A 27668-nucleotide genomic window follows, 5' to 3' on the forward strand; every position below is an offset into this window, starting at 1 on the left:
GTATTTGCTTCTTGAAAGGGAACATGGTCATTTATCCTAGTTATTAGGACCCCGGCTAACAATATAGAGGTCTGGACCTCAAGGTACTTTTTATAAAAAATTTGTGACATGACTTTATTATTACTTAATCTATTTATTTTTAAGTTTTTATTTAAATTCCAGTTAGTTAACATACAGTGTGATATTAGTTTCAGGTGCACATATAGTGATTCAGTACTTCCATACAATACCCAGTGCTCATCACAACAAGCGCCTTCCTTAATCCCCATCACCTTAATTTTACCCATCCCTCCACCCACCTCCCCTCTGGTAACCATCAGTCTGTTCTTTACAGTTAAGAGTCTATTTCTTGGTTTGCCCCCCTCTCTCTTTCTTTCCCCTTTGCTCATTTGTTTTGTTTCTTAAATACCACATATGAGTGAAATCATACGGTATTTGTCCTTCTCTGACTGATTTATTTCACTAAGCATATTACTCTTTAGCTCCAAGGGCACCTGAGTGGCTTGGTCAGTTAAGTGTCCAACTCTTGATTTTGGTTCAGGTCATGCATGATCTCAGGGTTGTAAGATAAAGCCCTGAGTTGGGCTCCACACTCAGTGAGATTCTCTCTCTTAAGAGTCTCTTTCTTACCCTTTGCCTCTGTTCTTCCTTTGATCATGCTCTCTTTCTCTCTCTCTAAAAAAAAAAAAAAAAAAAAAAAGAGAGAGAGAGAGAGAGAGAATTAAATACTCTCTAGCTCCATTCATATTGATGAAAATAACAAGATTTCATTCTTTTTTATGGCTGAGTAATAGTCCATTGTATATACCACATCTTTATCCATTCATCAGTCAATGGACATTTGGGCTGTTTCCATAATTTGGCTATTGTAAATAATGCTGCTATAACATCAGGGTGCATATATCCCCTTGATTTAGTATTTTTGTATTCTTTGGGTAAATACCTAGTAGTGCAATTGCTGGATCATAGGGTAGTTCTATTTTTAACTTTCTGAGGAACCTCCATACTGTTTTCCACAGTGGCTGCACCAGTTTGCATTCCCACCAATAGTGCAGGAGAGTTCCTTTTTCTCCACATTCTTACCAATACCTTTTGGTTCTTGTGTTGTTGATTTTAACCATTCTCACAGGTGTGAGGTGACATCTCATTGTAGTTTTGATTTGTATTTCCCTGATGACCAGTGATATGGAGCATCTTTTCATGTGTCTATTGGCCATCTGGATGTTTTCTTTGGGGAAATGTCTATTCTTGTCATCTGCCACTTTTTTTTTTTTAAAGATTTTATTTATTTATTTGACAGAGATAGAGACAGCCAGTGAGAGAGGGAACACAAGCAGGGGGAGTGGGAGAGGAAGAAACAGGCTCATAGTGGAAGAGCCTGATGTGGGGCTCGATCCCATAATGCCAGGATCACGCCCTGAGCCGAAGGTAGACGCTTAACCGCTGTGCCACCCAGGCGCCCCCTCTTCTGCCACTTTTTAAATTGGATTATTCATTTTGGGGTATTGAGTTTTGTAAGTTCTTTATAGATTTTGGATATTAACCCTTTATCAGATACATCCTTTACAGATATCTTCTCCCATTCTGTAGGTTGCCTTTTAGTTTTATTGATTTTTATTTTGATGTAGTCCCAATAGTTTATTTTTGCTTTTGTTTCCCTTGCCTCAGGAGACATATCTAGAAAGAAGTTGCTATGGCTGATGTCAAAGAGTTTACTGCCTATGCTCTCTTCTAGGATTGTTATGGTTTCGGGTCTCACATTTAGGTCTTTAATCCATTTTGAATTTATTTTTGTGTATGGTGTAAGAAAGTGGTCCGGTTTCATTCTTCTGCATGTCCAGTTACTGTCCAGTTTTCCCAGCACCATTTGTTGAAGAGACTGTTTTTTTACCATTGGATAGTCTTTCCTTCTTTGTTGAAAATTAACTGACCACATAGTTGTGGGTTCATTTTTGAGTTTTCTGTTCTGTTGCATTGATCTCTGTGTCTGTTTCTGTGCCAGGACTGTACTGTCTTGATCACTACAGCTTTGTACTATAACTGGAAGTCTGGAATTGTGATGCCTCCAGCTTCGCTTTTCTTTTTCAAGGTTGCTTTGGCTATTCAAGGTTTTTGTGGTTCCATACAAATTTTAGGATTGTTTGTTTTAGCTCTGTTTAAAAAGTGCTGTTGGTATTTTGATAGGGATTGCATTAAAAGTGTAGATTTCTCTGAGTAGTATGGACATTTTAACAGTATTTGTTCTTCTAATCCATGAGCATGGAGTCTTTCGATTTCTCTGTGTCATCTTCCATTTCTTTCATCAGTGTTTTATAGTTTTCAGAGTAGAGGTCTTTCACCTCTTTGGTTAGGTTTATTCCTAAGTATCTTATTATTTGGGGGGCAGTTGTAAATGGGATTGATTCCTTAATATCTCTTTCTTGCTATTTCATTATTGGTGTACAGAAATACAACAGATTTCTTTACACTGGCTTTGTATCCTGTAACTGAACTGAATTCATGTATCAGTTCTAGCAATTTAGCAAATAGTCTTTCAGGTTTTCTATATAGAGTATTATGTCATCTGCAAATAGTGAAAGTTTTACTGCTTCCTTACCAATCTGGATGCCTTTTATTTCTTTTTGTTGTCTGATTAAATTTGTGATATGACTTTAAAGCAAATGACTTCCTCTTATTGAACTTTCCTTCCCCATACCTCATCTACACAAGGCATATTCAGATTGCTTATAAAAGCTTTACTGTTGTGGTTGAAAAATCAAGGCATATGATGAATATATTTGTACAGCATGGGCCGATTCAGAAGTGGAAGTGTGCATATTAAATTTCACAAGATTTTTAAATAAAACTTGACTTGGTATTTGACCAAAATTAACTAAATTCATTTGTTTGTTAGATCAACTAAATATATTTGTTCATTCATCTGCCTTCTCTCTCTCTCCCTCCCTCTCCCTTTTACTCTCCCCTTCCTTCTTTCCTTCCTTCCTTCCTTCCTTCCTTCCTTCCTTCCTTCCTTCCATCCATCTATCCATCCATCCATATGTCCATTTGTCCATTCATGCATCCTTCTGTCTACCTGACCCTCAGTCAATCCAAAAAATCATTTATTGAGCACTTTATGAGCACCCACCACTATGGCAGGTGCTGAGAATTCAGTGGAAAACAACATAGATCACCCTGTCCTTGTTGAACTTAAATTCTTGGGGTTAACACAAGGAATAATCAAGAAAAAATAAATACAGTAATTACTGCTTCTGATTAGTAGTATGAAGAATGTCAAAAGGGTATTGTGTATAACTTTTGGCTTGATTTTCTCAGTTGTCTCAGAGAACAAGCATTCGTGAAAGTCTCATTACAGAGCTCTTACGAACAAAAGACATGGTGTCATTATTGTTTACCAACTTATCCCAAAGGCCTGGTTTATTACCAGTTTCCTAATAAGTATTTAATAAGTTATTATCATCACCAGTTGTTAGAAGCTCTAAAGCATGCATTGTGGTCCATGCACTGGTTCTGGTTTATAAGCTGTTAGTGGTTTCTGATAAGTACAAGAACTGAGAGGAAGCATATAGAAATTCATTTTTATTATCTTTTAAAGTACTGATATGCAGTGAATTGGAAACAAAAAAAAAAACCAAAAAACAACAAAGCAAAACAAAACTGTTCTTTGCCACAGATAATACAAAAAGCATTACTCTAAAAGACCACTGGCTCGACTCTCCTGTAAAAAACAAACAAACAAACAAACAAAAAAAACTAAGTGATAAAAGAGAAACAGGAGTCATGTAAGGGGAAGGAAGTAAACATTTATTCAGTGCTACTAAATGTTGAGCTGTATTTCAGTGTTCAGTTAATGACTGCAGGAATGTTCTGCCCACTCAAAGCATCTTCCTTCAAGTGCTGGATGTAAGCCCACATGGAACACAGAGGTGGGGCCCCTGTGGGCCACCTGTAGCACCTGATCTCCTCTTGCAATGCATGGCATTGTCCCTTCCGTTCTATGCTCTTAACAGTCTTTTGGTAACAAGAATAGTTTTTTTTAAATTTCTTTTCCTTAATATCCTTTTTGCTTCTCCAAGTTCTCTTCCTGCCAGTCAGGGTAGATGTAAGAATTTGATTTGACAACTGTCCAAGTGCTTATACACCAAGTGGCAAGGCTTGGCCTGCCTTCTCTGGGAACACAGAGCTCACTGAACTTTTTCTTGTTTATTGTCAGGCCCATTAAACTGGTGCTTAATTATTATGGACAGTGTCTGAACGTTAGAACTGTTTCAGATCCGTTAATTTTCAGGCTCATATTCATGTTAGGAACTAGATCAAGCTATATAGGACCCTGCTTTTGGCTTAAGGCCATCCTTAGAAATGGTATGCATTAAGACACTGTTATCTTTGTTTTCCTTGATGTGAAATGGGCATTTTTAACCTATATGCCATTAGTAAAGGTCAGTGATAAATGAAATGTCCAGAATTAAAAGTCCAGTTCCTTATGGTCAGTTTCTATATTCTTTTCCAGGGTTGCTCTGCCTCAGATCACTACTGGTCAGAATTGGGAGTGTTACAGAAAGGTTTGAAAGAATAAGATGAAATCTTCCCCTGGTGATATTAAAAAACACACACACAAAAAAAACCCAGTTCCATTGTTTATTAGTGAAGTATTATACTAGATTACATTACTTGTATGGTGTCTGTCACAGGAGTAATTCTGTCACTCTTGTTTTCTAGGTGGGCCTCTTGGGAAGAACCGGATCAGGGAAGAGTACTTTGTTATCGGCTTTTTTGAGACTGCTGAACACTGAGGGAGAAATCCAAATAGATGGTGTGTCTTGGGATTCAGTAACTTTGCAAGAGTGGAGGAAAGCCTTTGGAGTGATCCCACAGGTAAGTCAGAAAGACTTACTAAAAAAAAAAGTGACTAACTATATATATATTTTTTACCATTATTTGACACTTAAACACAAGCAAATCACATTTCCCTGTAAAATATATTTGTTATTTATTGCTATCTTTTTTCCTGCAATGCAGTGTTTTCACAGGGAAAAAGAACTATCTCTAAAAGTTTGGAACTCTCTGCCATACAGTGATTGAACTATTAATAGTTTTCACAGCATTTCCCAGAAGACACAATACACCTGGGAGCATGGGACTTTCATTTTTAATCAGCGTTTTCTCCCCTCCTTCAGTGGCCTGAGCTCCAGTTACCAATCCCAGCAGGTTGAGAAATGCTTTGCAAGATGTAAATGATGCTGCTGAAATAAGAAATGCTTGGAAGCATGAAGTTGTGGAATTGAACATAGAAAGTAAATGATTGTTTTTTGTTCTTTGGATAAAATGAACCATGTCAGATGGATCGGTAGCTTTTTTTTTTTTTTTTTTTTTAATGTCACTCTTTGATTTGGGGTCACAAAGGATCTCTAGCTTCCCTGGCTTAGTAGTTTTTTCTCTGTGTCATTGTAGAGGAGGATTTCTTCTATGTGAGACAAATAGCAGGAGTTCTAGTTCAAAATGCTCCTAATGGAAGCCAGGGAATGTCTTTACCAGAGCCAAATCTGGAAGGCACGTGCTGCATTTCTACTGGCATTTGCTTTCTTCTCTGTGGACATATTCACTGCTTTAGTTACCATTGCTCCCTTTGTGCCAATGGGCTGAATCCATTCCGCAAGCACGTTCTAAACAATTCTCTGCATTTAACACAAAATTAAAATGCCAGGAGCGTCTCCCGATAGATGGACTATAAATCTAGCCTGAGAAAAAAGCTTCTATTTCTTGATAGATTACCTTTAGTGGAACATTTGCTTTTTTTTCACCTAATGAGGCACTAAATATTGTAGCTGCTGGATTGATGCTTTTAATTTTTTTGTCTAGACTTTGCCATATTGCCAGAAGCTTAATCCTGGTCGAGCTTTTGAAAAACAGTATTGTTTTTCAGAAAGAAAAAAAAGATTGTCAGATGGTCTAAAGATAAAGAAACACTGGGAATACGAGTATCCCAAGGTGATAGCCTTAGGCAAGATAACAATGTTGAAGAACACAGAATAGAATCGGGTTGTCTGGTTGTCCAAGACGCATTGCTGTTCATTTGACTCTAAGTCTCCCGGTCCCATTTTTAACTGCTGTAGTGAAGGTTTTTGTTTGTTTGTTTTGGTTTTTTTTGTCGTTCTTATTCACACAAATCTATGCATTAACATAAGGACAGCTCTAAAAAATAATTTCAGTTTCACTGAGGATCCTTTAGTTTATCTGTCATGTGATAGATTTTTTTTTTAAAGATTTTTTATTTATTTATTCGACAGAGACAGAGACAGCCAGAGAGAGAGGGAACACAAGCAGGGGGAGTGGGAGAGGAAGAAGCAGGCTCATAGCAGAGGAGCCCGATGTGGGACTCGATCCCACAACGCCGGGATCACGCCCTGAGCCGAAGGCAGACGCTTAACCGCTGTGCCACCCAGGTGCCCCATGTGATAGATTTTTTTAAAATTATGTGTTCTATTTAACGGACCTAAATATGCAAGACCTGGAGGAAAACTGAATGAACCACTTATGAAAATACTTTATCTTCTCTTTCTGCTGAAGTAAATCTTCCAAACTTGCCTTTATTTCATTTTCCCTCTTTGGTGGCTTCAAGCTTTATAAAATTATATCAACTAAACAAGAAATACTTTGAGATATGCCTTCAAAAATGCGTGATCTTGCTAATACAAATGCATCTCATTCTACATTTTTATGACCCCATTTCTGGGACTGTCTCCTAGTATCACAGGGATATCTGTAGACAGAATGTACAACTTCTTCTACAGTGACATCTTGAGAACATTAAGTGAATGACCGAAAAACAGAGGGCAAACTCCTCATACATTTTTAATATCCTAACTAGGAGATGCTTTTATTTTCCTAACTTTCCTTTAGGAGTTCAAATTAAGTGATTTTCTCTTCTTTGCCTGGAGTTTGATCTTTAAAAAAAAAAAAAGCAAAGAACAAAACAAGGAAGAAACGGTAAAAAATCCAAGAACTGTTTTTATTTGTGTTTCCATCTTTCTTCCTTCCATCTTTCTGACCTTGCAAGGGAATCTCTGACAGGGAAACATCAAATATTTCTGGGTAAATTAGTCACTTGTTTTGAGACACATGAAACAGGGACAAATATTGAATGAAAACCTTTTTCTCTCCCTCATAGTGATCCTGAGACATCAGCTGTGGAATCACAAGATGTCATTAGTTTTGGCAAATTCTTGCTCTGTGTGTGTGTGCGTACGTTCTCTCATGTAGCTAGAAAGCAATCTTGGAGAATGCACCAGCCTAGAAAAAAGGGTACTGTGTACATTTCAAGGTGAAGCCTTCTTTAATTTGTCTCACTTTACCTGTGAGGTCATGTCTGAGGGCATGGGGAGGGGGCAGTGTGTCCTCCAGTCAGAGCCCCATTGCCTTAGGCAATTCGAATATCAAGACTTGAAATTGTTTAGTAGCCTTGAACTTTATTCTTGAAAGACAGAAAACAATTTTTTAAACGTATTTGTAAAACTTCAATTATGACTTTGAAGGGCTGCAAGCTGTTTCAAGTAAATAATCAGGTCTATACTTGCAGTGAGACCTTATGACCTGAAAATAATGCATGCCCACATGTGACTGTCCACCACAGAGTTGGAACGTCTTTTGCTGTGAAGGGTATCAGATAGGGCCAAATCATGTATCTCTAGATTCGAGCAATGGAATTGGGAGTGCAGCAGTTCTCATTCAGTGTAATAATAATTAATTAATTAGTTGTGAAACTCTTATATGTTTACAATTATAACGTACTGTAATTCTATATGCTATAGATTCTGTAGTTATGTGAAAGGTATTGAGGTCCCAATCCCACCTGTGAGCTTCCAATGAGAAGTTCAAAATTGAAGTCAGAGAGCAAAAGAAGAAACCAAAAAGATAAACCAAAGATAATTAATTAGATACAGTTATGAATCAAGGCGTGGGCCTGTTCAGGGGGCGCTGTGGGTACTTATGGGGGTGAGTACAGCCGGAAGCCCTGTTGCTGCTTCCACCAGCTCACCGTAGCTGTATCCTTCCTTCTTTTCTCCTCCCACTGCTATGAACAAATGAGTACGGGCAGTTTCACAGAGAAGGTGGTAATTAAGGTGGGTCATAATGGGCACGTTTGTAGATTTTAGAAAGGTTGGGGGCAGGGTGTGGTGGATTCCAGACAGACAGGGATATTATAAACACGTACAGAGAAGGGGATTAGAAAGAGTTGGGGCGCAAAGGGCAGGGGAGGCCACATGTTAGGGAGTATTAAGAGAAAGAGGGAAAGACTTGATAAGTACTGTCATGGCTCAGGGAGGAAGGAGTTGACTCTTTCTGGGCCAGGAAGAGCGGGGTGAAGGTTGCTGAAGGGCCTCCTGCCAACAGCAGCATGTGGAGGATGGACTTCTGGGAGGGAGTGTGAGAAGCAGGAAGGTGGGCTGAGAAACTCTCCAGCTGTGATGTGGTAAGATCCTGGACTATAGCAAAGACCACAGCGGGGACGGGGTGCCAAATTCAAGGGAAAAGAGAAGGGGTGCCTGGCTGGCTCAGTGGGTAGAGCGTGGGTGATCTCAGGGTCGTGAGTTTGAGCCCCATGTAGAAGGGTAGAGTTTGCTTAGGAAAAATAAAAAAAGGGAGAAGAGAAAAATAACTAGTATGGATATTAGTATGACACAACTTTACTATTTCTGAGCCAAAAAATTTGAAAATTTTAACAATTTTGTCAGATCTGTAAATCATTTTTAAAAATGCTATCTCTATGGGGTACCTGGGTGGCTCAATCGTTAAGCGTCTGCCTTCTGCTCATGGTGTGATCCCAGGGTCCTGGGATTGAGCCCTGCATTGGGCTGCCTGCTCTGCTGGGAGCCTGGTTCTTCCTCTCCCACTCCCTCTGCTTGTGTTGCCTCTCTTGCTGGCTGTCTCTCTCTGTGTCAAATAAATAAATAAAATCTTAAAAAAATAATAATAATAAAAATAAAAATGCTATCTCTAGAAAGTGTATACTGGAAAGTGTAGTGTAAAAGGTTGTGAAACATTAAATGACTTTACAGAAACCAAATATTTGAATGTCTTACATGCAGCCATTTACATGTAAATAAATAATATATACATTAACATTATAAAATTATTCTCTATTCTAAATCTTAAACATTTTTGACTAATACTCTAGTCACCTTGTTCTTATTAATGGATATTCTTAAAGCCAAACAACACTTATTTTTAGACATTCTATAATGCAACCTTAGAATCTTGATTTGTTTGAATTGGATGGATTTTTATTGTACAGATTCAACTTATAATAAAATTTTGCAGACATTGCCAGAAGGTGAGATCACAGCCACTGTGATGCTTATAAGCATTGGGGCCACATTTTAATAGAACTTTACATGATATATGTATATATATATTCCCCTTCTGGCCAAAACAAAACAGCACTATAAACATAAGGATAAGGAGTCATTCCTCCTGCTTATTTAATTTATGCTGCATTCAATTACCATGGAAGCCAGATTGCTTTTTTGTTTCATTTGACATCCAAGGTTAAAGCTACTGCCTGCTGTTCTGAGATGTGAGCAGCTCTGAGCACCCCACGTAGGCTCAGCAGTCTCCACTGAGTTGAGGAGTTAAGGAATCAGCTTCAGGAAAGAGATTAGTCAGCTGGTGAACAATGGTGCTCTCTTTATTCTTCCTGGAGTCCCAAGAATTGCTCTTTGTGCCATACATCCATGACATTAAGTAAATATCAAATATTTGCACATCCTCATTTTCCTATTGACGAATAGTTTCTTAAAAGAGAGGATCATTGTGATTTTTAGTTGCAGCTGTATTTTTTGCTGTATAACCCATCTGACTGTGTCACCTTGGCCAAGCCACATATCTTCTTGGGGCCTTGGCTGTTTCATTTGTAAACCTGGGGAAAGGACATAGGTGACCTGCAAGGACCTCTCGGCTTTAGAGATACCTTTGTGGAAACTTCAAACAGTTCAGAAAACAGAACTAAGACACTGGCTGGCACCTCCAAAAGGAAGAGATGCTATTTATAAGATGAATGAAATGTGTAGTTAATTGTATGAAATTTAATTCTAACTCAACTGGTCCATTCAGTTAATTTTTTAAAAATTAAAATGAAAGCATTACTTTAATGCTAGACAACAAACTCTAAACAAAAGACCTACAGAATTTCTGAGTGGTCTCAAATCCACTACATCTAAGGCTTTTGGATGTCGAATTTCCACAGCTTTCTTCCTTCACAATTTTTAATATGTATCTATTTTAAATAAAATGAACATATAACATATTGCCAAACACTTGATAAGTACTATGTATAAATGATGAAGCTATTATGAGATAAAGTTAGGCATACCATTTCTCAACTATGACGCAGAAGATCAAAGTTTAATGGATAGTTAGTATTATTCTTTTAAAGACCAGCCACGGCAAGAATGGACAGGCTGAGATTCTTAGGCGGGAAGAAAGAATGTATAAAGAAACTGAGGAAGTGAAATCAAGCCATGTGGTTGGGGTGAAAAACAGAGGGGGTGGAGCAGGGCGCTAAATGAGCCAGAAGAAGTAGAAGGGAGTAAACCATGTAGGGTCTGCAGGCCATCTTAAGGATTTTACATGTTGCCTTGAGTGTAGTGGAAAGTGAAAGGTTTTTTAAAAGGTTAATGATAATCCAATTTAGAGGTGTAGCAATTGCTTTGGTTGCTAAATAAAAATAGACTGGAAGGGAGGCAAGAGTGAGAAGAAAGAAGTCAATTAGAAGGCTCTTGCAGTGTTCCAGAGAGTGATATTGGTGTTTTGAACTATTTAGTGGCCGTAGGGATGGAGAAATAACTGGATTTGAGATATATTTGAGGGGAAAATCCACAGGACTGATGATTGATTGTATTTGGGAGGATCAGGGAGAAAGAAGTCATGGATGACTCTAAAGTTTCTGGATTGAGGAAGTGAAGTGGCCATACACTTATCAAACTGGGGAAGCCTATAGGTAGAGTAGGTTTGAGAAGAAAGATGGCATTTCCCCATTTGACAGAACACTGAGGCTCAAAGAGCATGGGTTCCTGTTCATGGATATACCTACTGGGCCAGAGCTGCATTGTTACAGCATCTTTGCAAGCCACGTTACCTTTAATCACTTCCATGGTTGCTTTGTTGTCATGCTACTTTTGGCCTCTACCCATGGTCCTCCCGAATAATGACATTATTCCATTTGGCCAAATTAAAATTTCCTATTGTTCTGTTCACTGGATGTGTAAATATCCTTGAAGGTTACAAAGACAGTGTAACCTGTATAAAAACGCTTCAACTCAGGTTCTGCCTAGGAAGAGGAAGCAAGCCTCTCCCTTCATGGTGCAGGAACTGAGCCTATAGCCAGGGGATGGCCAGTGATGCTGACACAAAGGCTATGCTGCTGAGCACTGACTGGCTCTTTATAGACCCATTGGGCTGCTTCAGCCCAACCTTTAATCATTCCTAAGCCCCAGATCAGAAATAAAAACTGAACTGTGTAGGACTTGAGACATTTCGCTCTGGTGATAAGGAACACATATTTGGAAATAAACACCCTTGGGTTTGAATTCTAGCTCCACGATCTACTAGCTAAGTGATGTTGGAAAAGTCACTTAAGTTCTCCCAGCTGCAATTTCTTCCTGTGCCATCATAGGATTTATTTCGTTAGGCTGATTGGAAGATAAAAAGAGATAATGCATGTGAAGAGTCTTACCTGGAATATGGCAAACCTGTCATAAAATGAAGCTCTGTGTTCCCGCTGCTTGGTTCCTGGCGGAGATAACTTCTCCAAAGCATGTCATGATTGTCTGATATGTGGTAAACCTCACAGTGGTTATTTCCTGTCTTTCTCAGTAATGCGAGGAAACTTTTATATAAAGAACCACAATATTTTTTTAAAAATGTAAAAAACAGTAAAGAGCAAAATTCCCTTGGTAAGCCTTTGGACTTTAGGTACGAAATAAACCCAATTGCTTAAATAATGAATTGACTCAAGTTTTCAGAGCTACTTCTTATTTGATTCTTCGTTTATCAGAATTCCCCAGTAATGCTGTTTGTCTGCCTGCTCTCTTTAGCTTATTGGGACATTACTTTGATTTCCTGGGAAGCTTGGAGGAAGATGCACAAATATATCCATTGTCTTTTGAGTTATGTATTCATCCCTTATATCCACCTCCATAAAACAACATAAGTGCCCCTAAGGAAGTTTTTTTTTTTTTTTTTTTTTTTTAATGAGAGAGAGGAAGTACGGGAGCACAAGCGAGTGGGGGAGGGGGGAGGGGCAGAGGGAGATGGAGGGAGAGAATCTTACGCAGGCTCCATGCTCATGACCCAGAGATCATGACCTGAGCCAAAACCAAGAGTCAGACACTTAACCAGCTGAGCCACCCACGTGCCCCAGGAAGATAATTTTGATGCAGGTTAAGAAATACCAGCATAAGTCGTCTTGTTCCCTCTCTGGATGGTTCCTGAGATATTTGTTACAATGTTGTTCTTTAAGCCATAAACCGTTCCCTGGGGAATGAGGTCTTTAATGTGACCCTCTTTGAACCTGACTGCATGGTGAGGACGCTCTTGTTCTGCCCAAGAGCCGCAGATACTGTTCATCCAGGGCCCACCTGTGTTGTGCAGTTCTTTACAGATAGATGGACACTGAGCTTTCTCTCTCAGCGTAAGGCAATTGGTGAAAACTAAGACTTCAAAAAGTGTAGTTCTTAATTCTCTTTACTGGATATTAATCAAAGGCAAAAGAAAAAAGGCAAAGAAAATATTATTCTGAGTGTTAACATCAAAAGTATTTTTCAGTTCACCCGTAGGCACAAAGAGAGGACTAAATATTAGTATTGTGACATCAGCACTTCTCAGCAAGACAGTGATTTTCTTTTAAAGCATTTTTTTTAGCACCCCAGGCAGACCTGAGTAGACAGTGATACGGCAAGGAGAGCGTCTCAGGGTGATCATCGTGCCCTTCTCCTTGCAGGGCATTAGATGGTCATTTTGTCAGCTCAGCAGGACCCACCTCATCCAGCATTCACTTAGACAAATATTTGATTTCCCTTTTTTCACTGATTTCTAAGTTGTGGCTTTCTCCTGCTTGTACAAGTCGATGTGTGCCTTGGTTTATAGACCAGATGAACCTGTGTGTTTAAATAACGTGTCTGTACTTTCAAACAATCTCAAAATCCTTTAGGAAGCTAGACTTATCAAAGGAATCCAAGGAAAGTACATGAACAAAATAGGAATTTGTTCCAACAAGTTAATTATAACTCACAAACATAATTTTTTTAACTGTTCAATTTTCTGTTACACTTGCTCTTAATAAGGAAAAGTGCTAGGAATAAAACCAAATTTTAATTTTTCACAACTTACAATGATCTGTTTCCTTATCCTAAGGACATTGGGATTAGATAAGTGTTCGTTAGGTGCTTCTAATGTCGCTGTAATGTTTTCTTTAAAAAAGACACAAATCAACTATGATAAAATTTTAAAATTTAAGAAAACCAGGGGTACCTAGGTGGCGCAGTTGGTTAAGCATCCGACTCTTGGTTTTGGCTCAGGTCATGATCTCAGGGTCCTGAGACAGAGCACCACGTTGGACTCTGTGCTCAGCGTGGAGTCTGCTTAAGACTCTCTCCCTCTCCCTCTGCCCCTCCTCCCTGTGCTCTCTCTCTCTCTCTCAGGCAAATAAATAAATCTTAAAAAATAAAATAAAATTTAAGAAAACTAGTTGGTAAGTACATGGACATTTGTTGTTATTTTAACATTTTTTTCTGCTTCAAGTATTTTGCAATAAAATAATGGAAACATACAAAGATGTTTAGGTTATTCATACTTTCCTCTTTTTTTTTCTTTATTGCTCTAGAAAGTATTTATTTTCTCTGGAACATTTAGAAAAAACTTGGATCCCTATGGACAGTGGAATGATCAAGAAATATGGAAAGTTGCAGATGAGGTAAGAATGCCAACTGAAATAATTTTGAAAGAGGTAGTTCATACACACACAGGAGTGGTTGTCATAGCCGAGATGGTTTTACACAGTTACCTTTATTCCTGTATAAATATGTGCAACTTTAGAGTAGAGAACGCTAACATACCTGGAGCCCCCAGTACTTTGGACTAGGCCTCCCCCTTCCCCTGTGATGAGTCTCCAACTCTCAGGCCCCAGAGACAGCACTGCACTAGCCTTCTTCCCTACCAGTGTACATCAATGAGACACAGGCTGGGAGAGACCCAGGCACCTTACAGGGCACCAGGATTATTTGTGATTCTATGGATCATCTCTCCACACCTTCTCATCTGCCCTCTGCCTGGGTTCTGAAGCATTCCCAGCACTTGGCGTAGCATAATCTACTTCTCTAGGAAGCATGGGTTTAGCACAGAGAAATGATGATCCTCCTGGAGCCCCTGCGAATGGCCGCAGTCTTCTCTGGAAGTCACCAGGAGTCAGTTGCTTTCAGGGGATATGGCTATGAGCCTTTCTAGGCAAAAAGTCACATGACCTAGTTGTGGCGTGCACCATCCCCTGAGGTCAGTAGGGCCATATTAGAAATATATGGATTAAAATGGAATCAAAATTCCTAAATCATACCCTGTATTTACCCAATAGGTGGTTATAGTTGAAGGCATCATATGGAAGAATTTAGAGTGCAGAGAGCAAAATTCTTGGTTTCCTTAACAGAATACCCCAGCTGTAAACTGATCATTCTTAGACATAGAGACATTATATGAAAGAAAAAAGGGACCATCAACTGTTCTATTTCATTAAATTTGAGGCTTAATCCAAAACCCTGATTGGTGGCAGACTGTAATAATGGGACCTAAAAACATTGAGATTCAAAGGTCTTCTTAGAGAACAACTTTATTTCACTATCTCCTATAGTTTTGGTCTTTATTGTAGCCTGGTTCTGTTTATCCCGAATGTTCTTCCCTTTTGTGCCTCCCTCTGGATTGGATCTTGCCAGGAGCTTTGACAGCCTTGTGAGTGTTAAACACTTACTTACCCACTGAGTGCCCCACCTTAATATGCCCCTCATAAAATACACTTAGATTAACTATTTTTATTATCAAAGTTTCCTTATTACCCAACAAACAGGGGTTTTAAAGAAAACATTAACTAAATTGCAAGTGGCATATTTGAAGATCTTTGATGTGACTTGGAGAATGAGCTATAGGAACACATTGTGGTGGGACAGAAACTGGGGAAGAAGGCATTAGACTTTATAAAATCTGCAGCTGTTGCCAAGTCACAATAAAATTTACAGAAATCAGGATCATACTAATCTAAAATTTTAGAAGACATGGTTAAAATTTTGAACATTGACATAATACATAAATTTTACCTGTCTAGATTTTCATTTGATCAACTCATATTTAGCTCTTTTTTACTGATTTTAAAAAATACTTTGCTATTCATAAACCAAGATGATGCTCTTCTTACATTCATGTCATGTGCTTTTGAGTAGTAATGATAACTTTCTGTTGAGGAGGCCCAAAGATAGCGTACAAATAAGCAACAACCCAGAGAAGCAGCGAAGCAGAAAATAATTGGTTTAAAAGTTACAAGTCCTGGGCTTTTGTCCACATGGTTGATCATATAATTTATCCAAACAGGAACATTTTGGGGTGTGTCAGTTTCTAAACTGGACAGGGTACTGGGACAAAAGGCATAAACCAGTACTGTCTGGGGCAAACCCAGACACATGGCGTCTCATCTAGTCCTCGCTGTGACCTTGGTGTGACTTGTGTCAATACGGGGAAATGAACTAAGTAACAATGGCTTAGCCAAACACCTGAATCTTATCTCAACAGCGCCTCCTTCATAATTCCGCTTTCCACCAACTGAAAATCAGAAGTACACACGATGACGACACCAGGCCAAGAAACACTTTATTCCTACCTTGCATTTGGCCCCATACTCCCCCATAAAGTGTGAAACTTTATTCTTGCTGATCTGAACTAGACTTTGTGAAGCCATGAGGATGGTGCCTCGTTACTAGTTCTAAGGCTTAGAAGCAAAGTTAGCATAAATAGCTTCCTTTCCCTTTGTGCCAGAGGCCCACACCTGCATCTCGGCACACTGAGCCTCATCATTCTATGGATGAATTTAAAGCAAGTCGAAAGGAGGGAAAGAGGGTTTCTATCTAAGACCTTGGGCCAAGATGGTCCAATTTTCCCATCCCCAAATGACTCAGAGCCAGATAGTTTCTCCCCAGGAGCACTGACTTTATCAGCTGTGTAGACCAAAGAGAATTTCAAGAGACTGAATCCCAAGAGGGAAAAAAAAAAGGCCCCTAACATTGTGGCTCAATAAATTGGTAGATTGTTGTAAGTTTTCAGGCTTACACATATATAATGAGCAAGCACAGTGCCTGGCAAATAATAGGTGTTAAGTGACTGTTAGCTATTCTGATCCTATTTCCATCTGATCTTCGCCTGGCCCTCTCTTAAATGTTGGTGTTTGCCCTTACAATAAGTCCTATTTTACTACTTCTTCCTGGGAAATTTCATGCAACCTCTTGGCTCTAACTCACACCACGATGCTGTGACTCCCAAATCTGCCTGTCAGCTCCCTACCTGACATCTCAGCATGGATGAGCACCTTTTTCCATAGTCACTTTCTCTGCCCCAATGCACACAGCTGTCCTGTGTTCCTAATTCCAGCAAATGCCATCAGCACCTTCTAGGTGCCCAGTGCCAAGACCTGGGACTTATTCTTCACTCCTGATTTCTTCACCTCTCTCCACCTATCAAGTCCTGTTAATGCCATGTCCTGCAAGTATCTAGAATGCTTCCATCCCCATCTGATACCACTACTAACTCTCTGTGGATGTTTAAAATAGGCTTCTACCTGGTTTCCTTCTCATTGGCTTCCTACAGTTCAGTCTGCTCTTTGTAGCTCTGGTGATCATTCTTAACCTTAACTCTCTGATCACTTGTTTCTTCCCTTCCCAGAGTTCTTTGTCATCCTTAAAACTAAGTCCACCCTGCTCAAGGTGGCTTCCAAGGTCCTTCATGGTTTGATCTTTGCTTGCCTCTCTAAACTCATGCCCCAGCCTCCCCCTGCTTACCATGATCCAATTCCTCTAAAGCACCATGTGCTCTCTGACCTCCAGAGGCTTTTTCTCATGCTGCTCTCTGTACCTTCACTTCCTGCTCCTCCTCATCATTCAAGTCTCTTCTTACACATCCCTTCTTCTGGCAACCTCCCCTGATGCTCCAGCCCTGAGGAGGAGCCCCTCCTCGCTGTGCCCTGTACCCTCAGCCCTTCCGTAGCATTCTTCACACAGGAGAGACTCACCTCGTAACTTGTCCACGTTCCCCATCCCCTCAAGGCAGGAATGCTGTCCCATTCGCTGCAGTATTTCCAGTGCTTACAGTACTGTTGGGATGTGGATGGTGGTCAGTAAATATTGGTTGATTGAACGAATACATAAATGGCTTAATTCATTTGTTTAAATGAATAAACCAGTGATTCACGTGTGAAATATCATGAAGATAACCTTGTGATTGGTACACAACAGGTGTTGCCATTAGTAGTGAGCACACTGAGCCTTGAGAAGTCTCAGGGGCTTGGTGGAGGCTGGAACAGCTGCTCCTTGGACTTCTGGTTCACAGGCTTTTACTGCAGTGAGCTTTTTAGTTGTCCCTAGTCTCAGCAGTGCATCTGTTGGTTTTAGAATGAAGGCTTTTTTGGTAATTGTTTGCTTTTTCGATAACTTATAACATAGTTCTCTTCCTAACACATTGATAGTCAGGTAAGTTGTTTTAAAGAGCAAGCTAAATAGGAGACACTGTGGCCTTTTAAGTTGAAAATCTGCCCTGGAAAACCTGCAGAGCAACAAAAGGAGTGCCTAGAAGGGTTGAGAGTGTCTATTTTTATAACTGCCTGCTAATGGACTGTTTGGTCCAACCACAGTTCACTTTTCTGGTTCCCCCCCCCCCCACCATGTTTTCATGTCACAAGAGCAAACTCTTGCTTCATAATGACATTCCAGAGTGTGGCAATAGCAGAGTCAACATTTTGAAGAAAATGTCTGGTCCCTTACAGACTGGAGTACATTTTTTTTTTAGTTTGATGTCACGAAACAAAATCTTTTCCTTGTAAATATAGGACTTTTCAGCTCCACTGCATAAAAGTGGCAAATTCTTTTGTTGTAAAGTTTTTATATCCGTAAACTGTTGATGCTTTTATTTATTTTTCAGGCCAAGTTGGAATAAAACTAATTAGAAATGTTTGGATTCTAGTAAATTTTAATTTACTTTGCTTGGACAGAGATAAGCTAAAATTTGTATTTATTTTAAATCTACTGAAAAATAATTTGTGATATATATCAATAACATTATATCAGGAATATATATGGATATATTAATGTATATATATTAACATATAAAGAATTCTACTAAATTACTAAATTAAATTATCTCTGTGGTAATTACCTTTTAAATCTTTTTTTTTTCCTCACAGCACTTTGAACAGTAATTTCTCACTTATTATTTTTCTCCCCACCTGGTCCATGAATTTCTGCAAGGCAGGGCCTAGTGTTATTCATCTTTGAATCCCTGGTCTGCCATAGTACCTAGAATTTAATAAACCCTCATTAAGAGCCTATTAAAGAATGCATGACTGAGCAGTCATTTACATTCAAATAATCTTTAGGCTAATTTAAACCATTCTTCCAACACATAAAGTTGGTTACACCTAGAGTTATGGTAATAACTTTGTATCTTTTCGAAAACAATTATTAGTCTGTCTTGCTTCCTATTTTCTCTCCAAAACCTACCACAGTATCTGATGGAAAATAGGTAATTAAACTTGTCAAATGTTCACTTACTTCAAAACTTACAGCTTTACTAACTCCTGTTGATCTCTCTCTGGTGAATGTGATTTGATTTTTTTTTTTTTACTGTACTTGATAGTGAGTAAAACAGTGAGATAGGAATGTTGCCGAATAGACTCTAGATTGGTCTGTCTCACTGTCATTTATTTTTAATAATTTTGTTCTCCAAATATTGACGGTGATAAATATTTAAGTACTTAATTATTTACTTAAGAAGTAGCTTCATTTGGGAAAGCACACAAACAAAATATAATACAGCAAGATGGCTTGGGAAAGGAATGTATGATTGGTGTGGAGATTGAGGAAGACTACTGTATATGCCACTACATTTTCACCAATTTCTCAACCTCGTTTTTAGAGGTGTGATGTAAATGAATAATGTTGCAGTACTTCCTGCTAATGTACTTCCCAAGGCAACTTGTGAACCCAAAATCTTACACATCTTGTCATACCAGGGTAGTGTCAGGACCTGGCCCCTGCCCTTGGGATTTCCCAAGTTCTAGTAGTTAGGATGGATTAGGTACTTACCTTGCCTCGCTGTGTGGCAACCTCTTTCCAGAAATTATCTCACTTAATCTGTGGTATAGTCCTTTGAAGTACATACTATTAATTTTCCCCGTTTTTTTCAAGTGTGGTAAATGAGACTTACAGTAACACACCTGATACCATCAGCAAATGAGTGGAGAAGTGCAGATGCGAAGCCACTTCTGTTTGACTTCAGAACCCCAATCTTTAACCAGTACTTTTATTTTTTTAACTGAAGTATAACTGACATATAACACTGCATTAGTTTCAAGCATAGAACGTAATGATTCGATAATTGTATACAATGTGAAACGATCACCGTGATAAGCCTTGTTAACATCCATCTAATCTGTACTTTTCCTGATGGTTACTTTGACTTTAAAGTTTTTTTAAAAAAATCCTTACCAGTGTTAAGGAACTTCTAATTTTATACTTCTATTTTTAAGGGATTTTATGAAGTCTTAAAGATGAGAAAAAGAAAGCACACGGACAGGGGAAGTGGATTGTCTTAGATGGCACTCTATATTGGCAGAACAAAATCAGCACTTGTTCACTTATCATTTGTCATTCTTTTTTTTTTTTTTAAGATTTATTTATTTATTTGGAAGAGAGAGAGACAGAGATAGTGAGAGAGAGCACAGGTAGGGAGAAGAGGGAGAAGCAGGCTCCCCGCTGAGCAGGGAGCCTGATGCGGGACTCCATCCCAGGACCCCGGGATCATGACCCGAACTGAAGGTGGATGCTTAACGACCCGAGCCACCCAGGCACCCTGTCATTCTTAAGTTTAGATTCATTTTTGTGTTCATCAAAACCATGTTTGGTTTTTTGTTTTGTTTTGGTTTTTTTGGCCAGTATTTTAGGGGCTCAGTACATACTTGAACAAATGAAGGAATGTCGAGGCTGACAGCACGCGGTATTGTCACTAGGGGCATAGAGCTAAAGAGCATATGTTTTTACCCTCAAGAAGTAGTCTAACAGGGGAAACTTACACAAATACTACCATGGCTAGGTGCCTGACTAGGATGATCCAGAATATTCAGAAGGGTACGTCACGGTATAATCTGTTTGGTGCTGCTGGAATGAAGGGTGGAGAAGACTCGATTCTGGATGCTGTTTATGTCACATGAGAGAGCTCAGTTTTATTCTGTCAGGAAGAGATTTCAAACAGAGAAATGAGGTGGTCAAACCTGTATTTTAGAAGGATCCCTGGGGTGTTTGTGTGGTCAATTGACAAATCGACCACTTGGGATTTACAGTGTGAAGCTTAAGGGATAATCATGGCCGCCGCAATGGGGCTAGCTCGGAGAAGAATTTAAGAAGTATTTGGAATATGGCCAGGGCTAGACATAAAGATTTGAAAAATCATTAGCTTATTAGTGGTCATCTATACCCTAAGAATGGATGAGTTCTCAGAAGGAGAATTTGGAGAGTTAGGGGTGAGGAAGACTAATATTCAAGGGACAGGAAAAGGGAGAGCTGCCCACGCATGATAATACGTGGTCATAGAGTATGTAGCTTCTCATAAGTCAAGGAATAGACGTTCAAAGAAGGAAAAAATGTTCCCTGTTGTGAGGCAGTGGAGGCAACAGACACACACTAATTTTTCTGAGATTTCTACAAAGGGGGTAGATACAGATTAATAGCTAAAGGAGAGCCCGGAGGTAAGTGATGGGAGAGACTGCTGAGGTTCACAGGCTGAAACCAAGAAAAAACAAAAAGATGAAGATGGAAAGAAAGAACACAGGTCCTCTGACTCCTACACAGCGTCTTTATTCATATTCTCGGATCCTTGGATATGAAAGTAGTTTTACAGTTGAGTTTTCCAGGATACACCAGAGTAATCCCCCTTGTCTAATTAATATGTTCGCATTCCCTACCTTCTCAGAAACTCTTTTCAAAAGTAATGAATTTTCACAAAGTGAGATTACTTTAATGAGAGCCCAGTCAAGGAAAGAAGTATCACCTGCAATACTGTCACGGGCACACAGTTAGAATTTGCTGATCAAACATGGTGATATGGGCCATCTGTAAATTCATCACTGAAGTCAGGAGTCTTTTCTAAAGCCAGTATCCCATTCTGCCTGTAATACAATTAGTATTATATCTTCCTTCCTAATACTAAATCCCAGATTCTCCAAGAGCAGGGACAGTGATCCATGTATCTCTTTGGCCCTCAAACTCTCGGGAATATTTGGCAAAAAATAAGAATTTATGCACACTTATCTGAATAAGTGATAAGAGCCAAGCTTTCATCATTTTTGTCTTATTTTGAAAAAATTTGTTTCTATATCTTGTTCACATTTTCACCTTACTATTTCCTATCTAGCTTAAAAAAAATAAGCCTTAACACAACTCTCATATTCCACCTCAAGATCTAAGCACCTTTAAATCCCTTAATTATATACCACTATTTTAACTCTTCCTTTTTACTTCATAGTTTCATCAATTTCTTTAAAAAAAAGTTTTTATGAATTGAAGAAGCTCCCCATTGATTCTTTTCTGCTACCTTTCATGTTCTATTATGACAGAGTAGGGAATGGAAGGTAGAATATAGGAATCTGTTGTGATATAGCAAATAACTGCATTTTATACATATTATCTTTTCTAGCATGTGTTCAATTGTGTTGTGATTATTAGTGTATGTCTTTATAAATCCTGAGCCTTGCAGGGGCCATGTACCATTTATCATTTTTTTGATCCCTGTGTGGAGCACCTGGCACAGAAAAGCACTCACTGAAAACTTCCTGAGTGAAGGACAGAGCTGAAACAAGGCTTAGGCGTATTCTTTAGAGCTGCCGAGATTATACGTAGACTTTTGTTAAATCAAACCCAAATGGCAGGAGCGGTGGGTTGTTGATGTGAAATTTAAACTTTCAGCCTCTCGAGTGTCTTTAACCTTGTGGTATCTAAATTGCCCTTTTAAGCACCATGTTTTCCCCCTCTTTCTTTTCTGCAGGTTGGACTCAAATCTGTGATAGAGCAGTTTCCTGGGAAGCTCGATTTTGTCCTGGTGGATGGGGGTTACGTCCTAAGCCACGGCCACAAGCAGTTGATGTGCTTGGCCAGATCTGTTCTCAGTAAAGCAAAGATCTTGCTGCTTGATGAACCCAGTGCTCATTTGGATCCAATGTGAGTTTCAGAATTCCTACTATTAATAACACAACGGGAGCAGAACTTTGACGCCTACTTCATATTGACACAAATTCCCATTAGGCATGTCTGCAAGTGGAGGAGTGCCCCCCGCCCCCAGATATGAAATGATTGCCCAGTGGAAAAGTTACTATTTGACATGAGCACAAGTGCTTATTTCCTGGTATAAGAGCCCTGCATGCTCTTCTGAGTGTAATTTTGGAATTTCATACAAACTCTCCCCCTTGTCAACACATGATGAAATATTTAGTTACATAGGCATAACCTGATTCTTATGATTTTCCTTTCTATGCCATTTATACGATAAGAAATTTTTATAGCACAAAAGAACCATTCGTGATTCCACATGAGAATAAAATGTACTCATGAAATTTTCTTCAACATATCTGTCCTGTTCATTTATGGAAACTTAGAATCTACCCCATGGTTGGAAAGCTGATTGTGGCCAACTCTGTATCAGCACTATAGTAATAAAAGTATTTTAAAAAAGATAAGTAATTCAAAGAACTAAATTGATAGGACAGTAGGTATGTCATCAAGGTTAAAGGCAGATTATTGACATTCTGTGATGTTACATGTGGTATTTTCTTTCTTTTCTAGAACATACCAAATCATTCGAAGAACCCTAAAACAAGCATTTGCAGATTGCACAGTAATCCTCTCTGAACACAGGATAGAAGCTATGTTGGAATGTCAGCGATTTTTGGTGAGCTTATAATTTGCCTAAGATCTCATTTCTCCTTTAAATCTTGTTAACCATATCTTATACAGGAGTTCCTGCAAATCACAACACAACAATGTGCAAGTTCTTCCTTAAAATAAGTGTCACACAGCCATCCAGCTGTGCTCAAAATAGCTGCACAAATTTGAGCTCTGAGGTGAGGTCGGAATCCAGTAAATCTCAAATAGCAGCATGTTATTAAGTTACATTAATAAATTGAAACATCTATACATTCGAATCCTTTATTTGGGGATCAAGTCATAATAAAGTCTAAGTCCTGATGCTTTTAATAACTAATCTCCCTTGGATGGGGTCCAGCACAGGCCTGCATTGTCTTGCAATCCGATGTGTGGTTTTAATGCAATAGTTTGAAAGACTCATTTCATTCTTCTAGTCATTATTTGGAGCTCAGGTAAGTGCCTTTCCCATCCACCTTCTTATTGTGCTTTCAAAACTGTCACAGATTCTTTCAAGTGATGTTTACAAATTCCCTGGGGTTTAGTCACAAGGAAGTTCTGAGGATGATGTAGTGCGTCATTTCTGTCAAGGCCTTTGAGGCTCCTGGAAGTAAATGCTTTTCTTACTGAAGGGTTGTTATTACCAATAAGCTTCAAGTGACAAATTAGGGGGCCAGCCCAGAGCCCCTTGCCCTGCTGTGGCCAGGTTCAGGAGATTGGGGAAAGCCCTTCTATCGTCTGGCCTCAGGTTTGCTCCACTTGAACAAGTGAAGGAGGCATGTTCAACTCAGGCACGTCCTGACCCATGTGGAGTTGTTGAGCTTCAAGCCTCCTGTTGAAGAGGCTCAAGTCTTTATCATGCTGTGAATTTACGTTCATTTTTAAGGTCGTATGTGAGGATCTATCAAAGATCTTTCTGGCTTACCAAGCAATGTTAGTTCCTTTAAAGTTCTCTGAAGAAGCATATTGCTCAGTACTATACCAATTCAAACAAACAAACAAAACTCTTCCAGCTGCTAAGTAGAAAATTATAGCTAATTTCCCAAATGGCTAAGCTCCGTAAAGCAAGAGGACTCCGCAGTGAAATGAGATATCTGACTGTTCAGACCGCCAGCCTCTGGACACCTTGTTTTCTTTTTGGCTTTTCTCTTCCTCTGAGCCTCTGCGAGTTTCTGTCCTTGCTCTCGTCCACCCCGCCTTCTGTCCGAGACCTCACTAATGGCCACTTCCCTAGGTCATAGAGGAGAGCAAGGTGCGGCAGTACGATTCCATCCAGAAGCTGCTGAGCGAGAAGAGCCTCTTCCGGCAGGCCATCAGCCCCTCGGACCGGCTGCGGTTCTTCCCACACCGGAGCTCCAGCAAGCACAGGTCTCGATCCAAGATCGCTGCTCTGAAGGAGGAGACAGAGGAAGAGGTGCAAGAAACAAGGCTCTAGAGGGCGCTACAAATACTGGCACCGGATGATCGCGTATGAAATTGGAGGAGAACACAGTTTCTGCTTCAGAAAACAAGGATGAGTAATGTTTATTTTTAAAAGGGAGAATTTTGATAAGAGGAAAGAAGGACGCTCGGATGGGTCTGGATACATGGCTTCCTGGCAGTGGTCAAATTGTGTGAAAGGTACTTCACATCCTTGAAGATTTACCACTTGTGTTTGCAAGCCAGATCTTCCTGAAAACTTTTTCCTTTTGGTAGTAATTGGAAAGGTGGCTGCCCACGTCAGCCAGCGTAATCGTTCAACTTACTGTGTAGTGAGGCTTGCTAATGTGTATTGTTGGAGGACAACTGTAATCCTACTAGTTAGAGATATGATTAAGTAAAGATAGTTGGAAACTTTAGTGGTTTATGTAAGTTTATATCCCTTTGCCTCTACTCTTCCCAAGATATTTAAAAACACAACTCTATCGTCTATTACGCAGACTGTTCTGATTTGAAGCAAGTATTAGCATGCTGCAAAAGTCACAAGTCAGCTCGTCTAAATACATACCATATAACATCTAGGTATCAGGAGAGAGAACTTCCTGATCTGGGAAATCTGTGTTAATACCACTCACTGCTTTACCAAAAATCCAAACAATTCAGACAATTAGAATACATCCCATACCCAGGAAGAGGGCTGTTACAGTCCCACGTGGGGGACAGGATAATTCCTTCGATGCAGAAGTTGACATGACTTTCCCCAGCTTCCAGAAAGTAACAGGCTCATAAGACCTTTGAACAGAAGGATGGCTAGAAAAAAAAAATGCTTAATGCAAATTGGCGCAAGAAATCCTTCTTACCCCCAGAAACTCTGGGAAAAGAGTATGTAAGCAGATAGGCTGTGGGCGCTACGGGTAGATGTACATGAAATCCAAAGATATAGGTATACATAGAGTAATGTGCAGTTTCAGGCTCGCTCTAGGCATTTCCTACTGTGTAGACTGAGCGGGGACAGATAATCAGTTAATGGGAGACACAGGAAAGAGTCAATCAATTCATTTTATATGCTTCTGTTTAAAAGTTTGTGATGCAAATAAAATTTTCTCTAGGAAATATTTATTTTAATATTTCAAACACATATAAATGGCTGTATTTTAAGATGATTATATTATGAATTATATTTGTATTAAAAGAATTTTATATTTGAAATGTTGGCTTTTTATGGCACTAGCTATTTTTATGATATGTTAAAACTGAAGGAAAAAGGACTGGGGGGCTATTGACCAGGGGTTATGAATTACCTTGATGGTGTAGAGAGAAGCATTGGGGCTCACAAAGATTTGCACATCTGTATGATCCCTGCCAGCGCACAGGCTCCCTCTTAGAAAATCGTACCACAAAATCTGACCGCTCCTATCAAAGACACATGCCTTCCAAACTCCAAACTAACTGTTGAGATTGCATTCTATTTATTACTGTAAGAAAATATCATGTGCCAATAAAATCCATATATTTGTGTGAAACTTTGCTGTCTTCAGATGTGTTCATTAATCATGTCTCTTTGATCTCTTACTTCAGCCTTTAAGGGTCTTGGAACACAAAACACGAATCATTTCTTTAAATACAGCTTCTTGAGAATTCCACATAAATTAAGATGCTCTTAGGGGCACCTGGGTGGCTCAGTCGGTTAAGTGTCTGCCTTCAGCTCAAGTCATGATCCCAGGGTCCTGGGATCAAGACCTGCATTGGGCTCCCTGCTCAGCGGGGAGTCTGCTTCTCCCTCTGCCCCTCACTCATGCTCTCTCTCTCTCTCAAATAAATAAATTAAAAAGTCTTTAAAAAATTAAGATGCTCTTAAAAAATAATTTCTTTTTAAAAATTGTGGTAAAAGATACATTACCTAAAATTTAGCATTTTTGAGTGTACCATTCTGTCGGCTTCCATACATTCCCATTGTGGTACAGTCATCCTTACCATCCCTCCACAGAACTTTTTTCATCTTGCAAAACTGAAACGGAAGCCATTCAACAAAAACTTCCCTTTTTCCCTCCTCCCAATCCTAGGCAAACTTGCTCCATTCCACCTTTTGTCTCTATGAATGTGACGACTCTAAGTATCTCATGTGAGTGAAATCATAGAATGTTTGTTCTTTTGCAACTGGCTTTTCTCACTTATCATGTCTTCACAGTTCATCATCTTGCAGCATATGTCAGTTTCCTTACTTTCTAAAGCTGAGTATTCCACTGCATGTATGGACCACATTGTGTTTATTCACTTGTCAACTTTAGTTGCTTTCACCTTTTGACTATGTTGAATAACGCTTTTATGAACAGGGGTGTACAAATACCTTTTTGTGTTCCCCGCTTTCATGCCTTTGGACACATTTGAGGTTATTTTGTTTTAAAGTTGAGACTAATAGAATACAAAAGATGTATATTCTGCAAGGGTCCATTTATGTATTTGAAAGCCTTTTCAAATAGTGGTAGCTATCTGATAGCTCTTCCATGAGCAAATCTCATCAAAGGAAGTAGTATTCCTGGAAGCTGAGTGGTTTCTCTTTGTTTAAGTCCGTGTGTTTAACTGATGAGGCTTCCTAGGTTCCCCTTTCTTCCTTGCAGAGTTTCTTCATGTCAGATGCAGGGGCCAGGGTGTGGTAGATAGAAAGTAGACCCCTACCAAGTCCTCCAACCTTGTCTTTCCTTATTTGGAGAGGTTTGTTTTCACACATGACCCCAAGAGGGCAGTCTCAGAGCATGCTCTATTCTAATCATTCTAATTTTTTTTTTTAATTAGTATACGTTATATTTTAGTGCAGTTTTTAGTTCACAGCAAAATAGAGCAAAAGGTACAGAGTCCGAATAAACTCCTTGCACCCCCATATATACAACCTCCCCCCGTCAACATTCCACACTAGAGGGGTACATTTTTTATAGTCAATATATCGTTATCACCCAAACTCCATGGTTTACATTAATGTTCACTTTTGGCAAACCCCTATTCATCGGCTCCTTCTCCCTACCCCCAGGTAACAACTGACCTTTT

General features: G+C 39.3%; 1 protein-coding gene across 1 annotated transcript in view; it reads left to right on the forward strand.

Annotated features, from left to right (window-relative positions):
• The window catches only part of CFTR (CF transmembrane conductance regulator), a 163885-nt gene extending 137736 nt beyond the window's left edge, over window positions 1-26149 (forward strand). The window contains exons 23-27 of the mRNA XM_048213069.2: window positions 4720-4875; window positions 13880-13969; window positions 22336-22508; window positions 23130-23235; window positions 24442-26149. Coding sequence (XP_048069026.1) covers window positions 4720-4875; window positions 13880-13969; window positions 22336-22508; window positions 23130-23235; window positions 24442-24642 — 726 coding nt within the window. The 3' untranslated portion in view covers window positions 24643-26149. The remainder of the gene's footprint in view (window positions 1-4719; window positions 4876-13879; window positions 13970-22335; window positions 22509-23129; window positions 23236-24441) is intronic.
• Window positions 26150-27668: the final 1519 nt, after the last annotated feature.

Source organism: Ursus arctos, unplaced genomic scaffold (genome assembly GCF_023065955.2).
Source record: "Ursus arctos isolate Adak ecotype North America unplaced genomic scaffold, UrsArc2.0 scaffold_3, whole genome shotgun sequence".
Classification (NCBI taxonomy): Eukaryota; Metazoa; Chordata; class Mammalia; order Carnivora; family Ursidae; genus Ursus; species Ursus arctos.